This window comes from Silurus aristotelis, assembly GCF_946808225.1.
Source record: "Silurus aristotelis genome assembly, chromosome: 29".
Lineage (NCBI taxonomy): Eukaryota > Metazoa > Chordata > Actinopteri > Siluriformes > Siluridae > Silurus > Silurus aristotelis.
In genome coordinates, this window is record NC_139602.1 from 12,028,027 (window position 1) to 12,038,026 (window position 10,000).

Below are 10,000 nucleotides of genomic sequence, written 5' to 3' on the forward strand. Positions count from 1 at the left end.
TCACAGTGTCCATAGACATAACCAGTGGCAGATGAAGAACATAAACCATGTATTTGAGTTAAAGTAGAGACTCAGTAAAATGTGACTCCAGTAAAATTGTCTCTTTAAACTTTCACTTCAGTAAAAGTATAAAAGTTTTTGCCTTTAAATGAACTTAAATATCCAAAGTAGTGATTTATTATAACTCTAATGTTCCTGTGATCATTTTTATCACAAGATTCTTCACTTAATCACCTCAGTTTCTGTGTAAAGACTCGAATGTGACTCTCAGCACACTGATCTATTAATAGAATGAGATTAAAGACTCAAACACTGATTGATTTCTATTATAATGATCATGAACACAAAACCTTCTTTAATAAAACGTGTAAACGAGGTCACGTGTGTGGTGGTGAGTTCGAGTCTGGAGTTTCTTCATCATTTATTCCTCTCTAAATGTTCTGCTTGATGTTGAACTGATGCTGAACTGTATGTTGGTGATCAGTAGATTCACCGAGCGCCAATCAGAACACGTGTAAAACAGAACGTGAACTCGACGGCTGGACGGCTTTCTGAGAGAAATTACTCCAGTCTATTTCTCACTGAGTGGAGATCTTAGAGAAAAATGCTCCATTTATCCTGATCAGAAAAGTCTCTGAGAAAAAAGGGAGAAAAATTAAAGGGAGAAATTTTTATGAACTTTGAACGGGGGTCTTAGAACGTAACCCCAGCGGGTTCCAGGGAACAAAGCAATTTCACGTTACAGCATTTTTTACACCTGCCTAAAACTTTTGCAAATTACTGTATATATAATATCCAATCAGAACCCAGCACACTGCTGTCGGCCAATCAGAACCAAGCACACTGCTGTCGGCTAATCAGAACCCACCACACTGCTGTCGGCCAATCAGAACCCATTGATCAGAACAAAACACAGAGTTTTTTACACTAACAGGTTATTTATTTCATTTCACAGCGTATTTCACTACAGAAACTGAATATCAGGATAGAAGCTGATTCAGCAGAAAATCCAGTATAAGAAAATAACAATAGAGAAGAAAAAAAAAAAAAGGATGAGTAAAAAAGGGCAGAGGAAATATGAGATTACAGAAGTAAGAGAGGAGAAAAGACTGAAACCTGTAGGATGAAGAAAAAGAGGAAGATAATGAAAGAAAAAAATGAACAAGAGAAAGTCTTCCCGTGGGCTCACCACCTGCAGGAGGGACCGTAAGGGACGGTGCTGTGAGGATTGGGCAGCAGTTAAAGGCGGGGGTCTGCTTAGACTGCTGCCCCCGCGACCCGAATTACAGATAAGCGGGAGAAAATGAAGATGAAGATGAAGGAAATGATCAGAATAATTAAGAATTTACAAAGAACAAAAAATTTATTGAAAAAAAGTAGGAAGTAAAGAAGATAAAAGGTCAAGAGAAGAAGGAGAAAAGAAGAGGAAAAGGAGGAAAAAAGAGAAAGTTAAAAAAACCCCAGAAATTAATTTTTTTTTAACTCAAATAAAGAATTGTAACTAAATTTTAAAGGTCTGCTTTTTTGCATCAGAAAAAAAGGGATGAAGAATATAATGATAAAGCAGGAGGATGAGTGGGTGAAAAGGGAAAAAAAGAGGAAGAAAAAAGTAAAGGGGGACTCAGAGCGACTGACCCCTTTTACTCTCCCCACTCTCTCTCCCTCTCCCCCCTCCCTCCCCCCTCTCTCCTTCTCCCCCTCCCTCCCCCCCTCTCCCCTCTCTCCTTCTCCCCCTCCCTCCCCCCCTCTCCCCTCTCTCCTTCTCCCCCCTCCCTCCCCCCTCTCTCCTTCTTCCCTCTCTCCTTCTACCCCCTCCCTCTCTCTCTTTCTCTCTCCACAATGGCAGATGAGCAGATGATGCTTCTTCCAGTCTTTCATCACTGCTGATCTGAAGCTCAGACACACAAACACACACACACACACATACAGACACACACACACAGACACACACACACAAACACAAAGACACACACACACATACAGACACACACGCGCTGCAGCAGCTGCACAGCTCGTTTCTGGGTTATGGACATCAGAGTGTGTGTTTATTCTTTCATTGCCGAAAGAGAGAGAGAGAGAGAGAGAGAGAGAGAGAGAGAGAGAGAGCGTGGCATTCTGGGAAGGAATGAGAGAGAATGAGAGAGAGAGGAGGATGATGGAGGGATAGAAGACAGAGTCCTAATCCGAGTGCCTGCTTTTCACCGAGGTGAGAAGGTAGGAAATAGTCTGTGTGTATGTGTGTGTGTGAGTGTGTGTGTGTGTGTGTGTGTGTGTGTGATGAGTTGTGCATCATGGTGTGTGTATGTGTGTGCTTGTGTGTGTGTGTGTGTGTGTTTGAGACATTAGCATGTATGATGGAAACCCATGTGATCATGCGGTGTCTTTATGAACACAGGCATGCAAACACACACACACACACACACACACACACACACACACACACACACACACACACACACACACATTTCAGCCGTATTGCACTAGAGGACACGTGTGTGTGATTCAGTGGTTTTAGCTAATGTGTGTGTGTGTGTGTGTGTGTGTGTGTGTGTGTGTGTGTGTGTGTGTGTGTGTGTGTGTGTGTGTGTGTAGTGTAGTGTAGAAGAAGTGTATCAGAAAACCCTGTCTCATGCAGATGATGCTAAACTGGTTGCCAGAATCTTCCTTTAGTTTTTTAGCCAAAAACACAAACCTGAGAAATCACACATGTGGATGATGAAGAACAAATGCAGAATTTACACATTTCTGTAAAAATGTGTCTTTATTTGTATTATTTCTAACATTGTACATTAATACTAAAGATTCCAAACTATGAATGAACACATCTGGAATTCTGTAGTAAACAAAAACGTGTTAAATCCCCAGAAAATGTTTTATATTTCAGTTTGTGTAAAGTCGCTCCGTGTAGCTTTAATGCTGCTTCACAAACTCCTGGCGTTTTCTCTCATCAGATTCATGAGGTGTCACCTGGAATAGGTTTCAGGTCACAGGTGTGTTTTATCAAGAGTTAGCTTCAGTTGTCTTGGGCAGAGGAACGTGTGTAATGTAAATGTAGTCTATCATCAGGACCAATAAGGACCACCATAAGACCAAGAGCTACCTCTGCTGCAGAGGATTTGTTTATTAGGATTTTCAGCACCAGAAACCATCGATCTACATGAATGTTTCTCAGAGTTCAAGTGGCAGATGAATGTAATCATCTATTCTTCAGAGGTGACAGTGTGAGTCAGACCTTAATAGTCAATCTGCAGCAAAGGAACCATTATTTCTGAGGAGACTTTCTTGGGCCAAGAAACACAAGAAACAGACATTCGATCAGTGGAAAACTGTCCTTTGGTCTGATAAGTCTAAATGCAAGATGTTTGGTTCTAAGCACCATTATTTGTTAGATTTATAGAGGAAGAACGTTGGTTCTAGAATGTGTGGTTCCCACTGTGAAGCATAGAGGAGAAGGTGTGATGGTGTGGAGATGTTTTGCTGGTGACACTGTTGGTGATTTAGTCTAAATCGAGGACAGACTTAACCAGCATGGTGACCACAGCATTCTCCAGGACCACGCAGCCATTCATCTGGTTTACACTTAGTGGGAGCATAATTTGTTCTCCAGCAGGACAACGACCTCAAACACACCTCTAGGTTCTGTATTTGTTCATGAAGAAGCGTGATGGAGAGCTGTTTCAGATCACCTGACATCACAATCACCACATCTAAATCCAGGTGAGATGTTTTGGGATGAGTTGGACCAGAGAGTGAAGGATAAGCAGCCAACAAGAACTCAACACCTCTGGGAGGTCCTCAAGATTGTCTGAAACCCATTTCAGGTGATGACCTCATGAGGCTGAATGAGAGAATGTGAATGTGTAAAGCTTCCTCAAAGCTAAATGGAGCTACTTTGGAGAATCAAATATTTTCTGGCTAAGTAACAGCACCTAGTGATAGACAGACAGTGGTTGTAATGGCAAAGCTAAATTCTACTGTAAAAGTTTGGTTTATGTTAGATAAGCTAGCCTGCTAAAATAGATAACATTTATATTTCTGCAGATGGCAGGAGAACATGGGGAACATGCATGTGCATAAAATAGTTGGAGAAATGTTAAGAGTGAATGAATTCCTAAATGTTTTCAGAAAATAATTTTTGGTCACCTGGAATCAAATCTTTTGGACTAGCTAGCATAATAACGTTTCAGTGCTGTAGGTTATTGAGGCTCAGTCACATTCACTTTTTACTTACAAAGCTTTCTCGTGGAATTCTGTAAATTATTTGAACACATTAAACTCCTAAATATAGTCGGGATCTGAAACCATAAGCTTTCGAACTGAAGTCCAACGTTTCAAACACTCAGCTTTCATTTCCCCTCTAAACCGGCTTAAAACACTGTGTAAAATGTAAACAAAAACACAATGTAATGATTTGTGAATCTCATAAATCTATATTTTGTTCACAATAGAACAAAAAATCTTAAGACCAGATCATCCGTCTCCACACCCCCCTGTCCTCTACATCTGCCTCTTTCACACCAACTACCTGCATGTCTTCCCTCACCACATCCATAAACCTCCTCCTTGTTCTTCCTCTTTTCCTCCTTCCTGGTGTCTCCATCCTCAGCATTCTCCTACTGATATACCCCATGTCCCTCCTCTGCACATGTCAAAACCATCTCAATCTCACCTCCCTCACCTTGTCTCCAAAATGTCCTACATGTGCTGTCCTTTTAATAAACTCATTTCTAATCCTGTCCATCGTCGTCACTCCCAACGAACATCTCAACATCTTCAGCTCTGCTACCTCCAGCTCCACCTCCTGTCTTTTACTCAATGCCACTGTCTCTAATCCATACAACATCTCAGGTCTCACCACAGACCTATAAACTTTCCCTTTCACTCTCACAGATACTCTTCTATCACAAATCACTCCTGCTATCACTCTTCTCCACCCACTCCACCCTGCCTGCACTCTTTTCTTCACTTCTCTAACACACTCTCCATTACTTTGCACTGTTGACCCCAGGTACCTGAACTCCTCCACCTTCTCCACCTCTTCTCCATGCAACCACACCCCTCCACTGTCCTCCCTCTCATTCACACACATGTACTCTGTTTAACTCCTACTGACTTTCATTCTCCATCTCTCCAGCATGTACCTCCACCTCTCCAGGTTCTTCTCCACCTGCTCACTACTCTCACCACAAATCACAATATCCTCCACAAACATCATAGTCCACGGAGACTCCTGTCTGATCTCATCCGTCAGCCTGTCCCTCACCACTGAAAACAGGAAAGGGCTCAGAGCCGATCCTTGATGCAGTCCAACCTCCACCTTGAACCATCTGTCGTTCCTACTGCACATTTCACTGCTGTCACACTGTCCTCATACATGTCCTGCACCACCCTCACATACTGTACTTCTCTGACACACCAGACTTCCTCATACAATACCACAACTCCTCCCTTCACCCTGTCGTACGCTTTCTCTAAATCCACAAACACTCAATGCAGCGCCTTCTGACCTTCTCTATACATCTCTACTTGTACTTCAGCACCTCTTCACCACCACCGAGCTCCTGTCTGACCTCTTCCCCGAATCTCACACTACAGTCTTACCCCTTCAGTTTCCACCATCTTATTCTTCTTTCAGTCCTCACACTCCTCCTCTTCTTCTTCACCTCCAAAACCATCCTACAGACCACCATCCGATGCTGTCTAGCTACACTGTCCCCCGCCAACACCTTACAGTCTCCAATCTCCTTCAGGTTGCATCTCCTACGTAGAACATACTCCACCTGTGTGCACCTTCCTCCACTCTTATACGTCACCCTGTGATCCTTCTTCTTCTTAAAATACGTGTTCACCACTGCCATTTCCATCCTTTTAGCAAAATCTACCACCATCTGCCCTTCCACATTCCTCTCCTTAAAGCCATACCTACCATCACCTCCTCATCACCTCTGTTCCCTTCACCTACATGCCCATTAAAGTCTGCCCCAATCACCAATCTTTCATTCCTACGTTCACCTTCTACCACTTCATTTCACTCACTCCAGAATCTTTCCTTCTCCTCCATCTCACAACCCACCTGTGGAGCAGAAGCACTGATGACATTTATCATCATCCCTTCAACTTCCAGCTTCACGATCATCACCCTATCAGAAACTCTCTTCACCTCCACTACACTCTTACTGTACTCTTCCTTCAGAATCCCCCCTACACCATTTCTCTTTCCATCGACACCATGAGAGAACAGTTTAAACACCTCCAATGTTCCTGGCCTTACTCCCTTTCCACTTGGTCTCCTGAACACACAACATCTCTACCTTTCTCCTCTCCATCATATCAGCTACCTCTCTCCCTTTACCCGTCATAGTGCCAACATTTAAAGTACCAACCCAAACCTCCACTCTCCTCCACTTCTCCTTTCCCTGCTGTCTCTGTAGACATCTTCCTCCTCTCCTTCTCCTCCACTTCTCCTCCACTCTCCTCCACTTCTCCTCCACTCTTCCTTTCCCTGCTGTCTCTGTAGACGTCTTCCTCCTCTCCTTCTCCTCCACTCTCCTCCACTTCTCCTTTCCCTGCTGTCTCTGTAGACGTCTTCCTCCTCTCCTTCTCCTCCACTCTTCTCCACTTCTCCTTTCCCTGCTGTCTTTGTAGATGTCTTCTTCCGGTAAACTGTTGTTAATGATACCTGTGGAGGTCGTTGGTAATCTGGGCCTCGACCGATCCGGTATGAAATTCTGATTTGTGAGCTGCATATTTGATTTGGCAGATGTTTTACACTGGATGTCCTTCATAACGAAACCCTCCACATTTATCCGGGCCTGAGACCGACACTGAGAATGACTTGGCTTGTGCCTCCATAATGACCGGGTTAAACATAAACAAAGATAAACAACATTAATTATAAAAATCTTCACTAATTATTACTTGTAATCAAACTAATAAAGAGTGCTGAAGCTGATGTACTTCACACTGAGGCAGGATGTGTAGAAACCCTGCACAAAGAACACTGAAAGACTGCATTAGGTGAATAAAGCTGGTTGCAGGTACACTCTAACAGGCTCATGCATTCAATCAATCGATCACAGCTTCTCAATCAAAAATACAGTTACAGTAAACACACTGAGGATTTTATTCTCCTCCTCACATCTGCTCTTCACATGACTGTAACACGGAATAAAGAGATCGAACACGACGAGAAATCATGTGACCTGATTCACTGAGATTCAAAATCTAAAACTGAGAATTAAACAGAGTAAATATCATCACCTGCATGTGTGTGTTTAGCAGATACTTCAAAAAATACGGTTATTTAACATTCAATTTACATGCATCCAAAAAACAAATAAACAGACACGTGTAATTATAATGTGTAAATCTGGATGAATCTTAAAGGTAAAAAAAAGGGGTTTTGCAGCGTGTTCATAATTTTTTATGGAGATCAATATATTTTAAGTAATTTAAAGTTTAATTTGATTTATTTTGGAATAATATTCCTGTCTGTTTTTATTTATATTTATGTAAAAAAAAAAAAAGAATGTTTTTCCAGTTCGGCTCGTGACCTAAAGTGAACTTTGAGTTTCGACCCCCTGTGCGGTTGAGTTTGACGCCTGTTTTAAGGGATGTTTATTAGAAATCTCCATTTTAGATAATACTACACTTGTAAAATAAGTACATCAGCCAGAACATGGTGTAAAGTGTAAACTACTACTGACACACCTTCAGCATCTCTGATCTCTTTTAGATCAGATCAGATCAGAATTTCAATTCAAACTGACGTGAAAACTCCAGTGTGAGGCTCAGAATCACGATGATGGGACAACAAGAAACATACAACATTCACGTGTTAAAATGAGTGACTGAAGATTTAGTGAATATGACAATATGCCAAAATGTCAATTTACATATGTAAATTTGGGTTGGCAATTGGCCAATTATATCATTAATATGCATTTAATGATAAAATATTTAGAACTGAAATCTGGGGCATGTGAAAAAAAATATTTTGAAATCAAAATCCCCCCACCCCCCGCTCCCCCCAAAACACACACACACACACACACACACACACACACACACACACACACACACACACACTTACTTTTTATTTTTGTTGTCTGACATTTTAAAATAATACTGAGGAGAAAAAATATCACTAACAATGTTACTGTTTACGTCATTATTAAAACAATCAGCTGGATTTATTTTTGTTCTGCGCGAATGTGAAGGCTGAGATACAATGGGAAAAAAAGATCGATGTTTCCTGTGTGTGTGTGTGTGTGTGTGTGTGTGTGTGTGTGTGTGTGTGTGTGTGTGAACAGAGTTTGAGGGCAAAGCTGCTACATTTTCTTAAATCTGGACCAAAAGCACTGTGAAGAGCTGAAACCTGAGGTGGGTAAATATATATTTATACTGAGAATGTATTATTATTATTATTATTATTATTATTATTAGGGTTTCTGCTATTGATTATTTCAGTAATCAAGTATTCTAATGATGATTTTAATGATTAGTTAGTAATTGGATAATACGTACTTTATTTAAGAGCAATACTAAAGAAGAGAGAGAAAATAAGACGGGTCTCTTAAAACTAACAACTTAAAAATGTAAATTTATATTGCTGAAATTGTAAAGAAGAATATCTGTAAAAACTAAAACTATTTAGTGCATTTAACTGCCACATTACAATAAAATGTAAATACAGTGTTTTCAGAAAGTCCCTCTGACGTGTAGAGTAAATGAACTGTACCTTATTTTCCCATAACCTTTATTTATTTATTTACTACATTTCACATAGTATTGTGATGCAGTTTTCTTGTCTCTGGAAAAGCTGCTTACTGCATTACTCAGTAGTGTAATGAAGTTTGACCAGATGTTTTAAGATTTAGTGAACCAGGAGAAGATTTTATAGAAGGTTTCTCTCGTGCTCACATCGTTCTCAGTTCATTTTTGCACTGGTTTACTGTCGTCCTCAAATCCAAACAAAAACACCAGAAAACACTTTCATTTGATAATTCTACAACTTGAACTCACCGACTGTGTGAGAGAAGATCAAACACTTACTTTCTGTGCGTGTGTGAGAATTAAGTCTAAAAGTCAGAACTAGTCAGAAAGCAACATCAATAAACTGAGACCTTTCTCCTTTTTTCCATCCATTCGAGTGTCTAAACAACAACATTCCTGAATTATAACAGATTCTGAGAAAAAGGAAAAACTGAAAGCGATGTACTGTAAACATTATAATAAATGAGTTCAGAAAGAGAGTATGAACATGGAGAAAGACTCCGGCGCTGTATTAAAGCTGAAAGCACCTCACTGAAGGCCACTGCTTCTCCTAATGGACTTTAATGGATCTGTTCCACTGTGTGACATTCAGAGCTCATTATATCATTTATTCATCTACTGCCCCATAATAAACTCAACATTACTGAAGAATATTTGTTTTAACTGATATAAAATAATAAAAAAAATAATTTCATTACTTGATTTTGTTCACATTATAATCGTGGTTGTAAAGTTAAAATTCAGGAAATCAGAAATAAAGTAGGATTTAAATATATTTACAAATTACGCTTGTGTCGTATAACATGGTATATATTTTATAAAATAAATAATAGTGCAAGAAAGAAAAACAGTGTTATTATAGGAAATAATTATGATATTATATTTATGATACTAAGTGTGTGTGTGTGTGTGTGTGTGTGTGTGTGTGTGTTACCTATCAGGTCGAAATGTCGGAACTGATAGAGTGTGATGAAGCGAGTGGGTCAGTAGAGGGCGATGCTGACGTGCTTTTGGAGGAAGATGAGGAGGACGATGAAGATGAGGAGGACGAGACTGAGAGCAATAAAGAGCTTTTAGAGAGATTCCGAGAGCTGGAGGTAAAACACCTGAAAAACACACATAATTATATTATATATACATACTGCACACACACACATACACACACACACACACACACACACACACACATACATACACACACACACACACACACACACAAACACAC

The 10,000-nt window shown here is 40.3% G+C and overlaps 1 protein-coding gene across 5 annotated transcripts in view; it reads left to right on the forward strand.

Moving 5' to 3' along the window:
• Positions 1-1,836: 1,836 nt before the first annotated feature.
• The window catches only part of LOC310722789 (nck-associated protein 5-like), a 35,018-nt gene continuing 26,854 nt past the window's right edge, over positions 1,837-10,000 (forward strand). For 3 of the 5 annotated variants that reach the window (XM_083535506.1, XM_083535505.1, XM_083535507.1), the window contains exons 1-3: positions 1,853-2,214; positions 8,313-8,382; positions 9,717-9,872. In XM_083535506.1, coding sequence (XP_083391632.1) covers positions 9,723-9,872 — 150 coding nt within the window. In that variant the 5' untranslated portion in view covers positions 1,853-2,214; positions 8,313-8,382; positions 9,717-9,722. Of the gene's footprint in view, positions 2,215-8,312; positions 8,383-9,716; positions 9,873-10,000 lie in introns of all 5 variants that reach the window. The other 2 variants (XM_083535503.1, XM_083535504.1) reach the window with 2 other exon arrangements.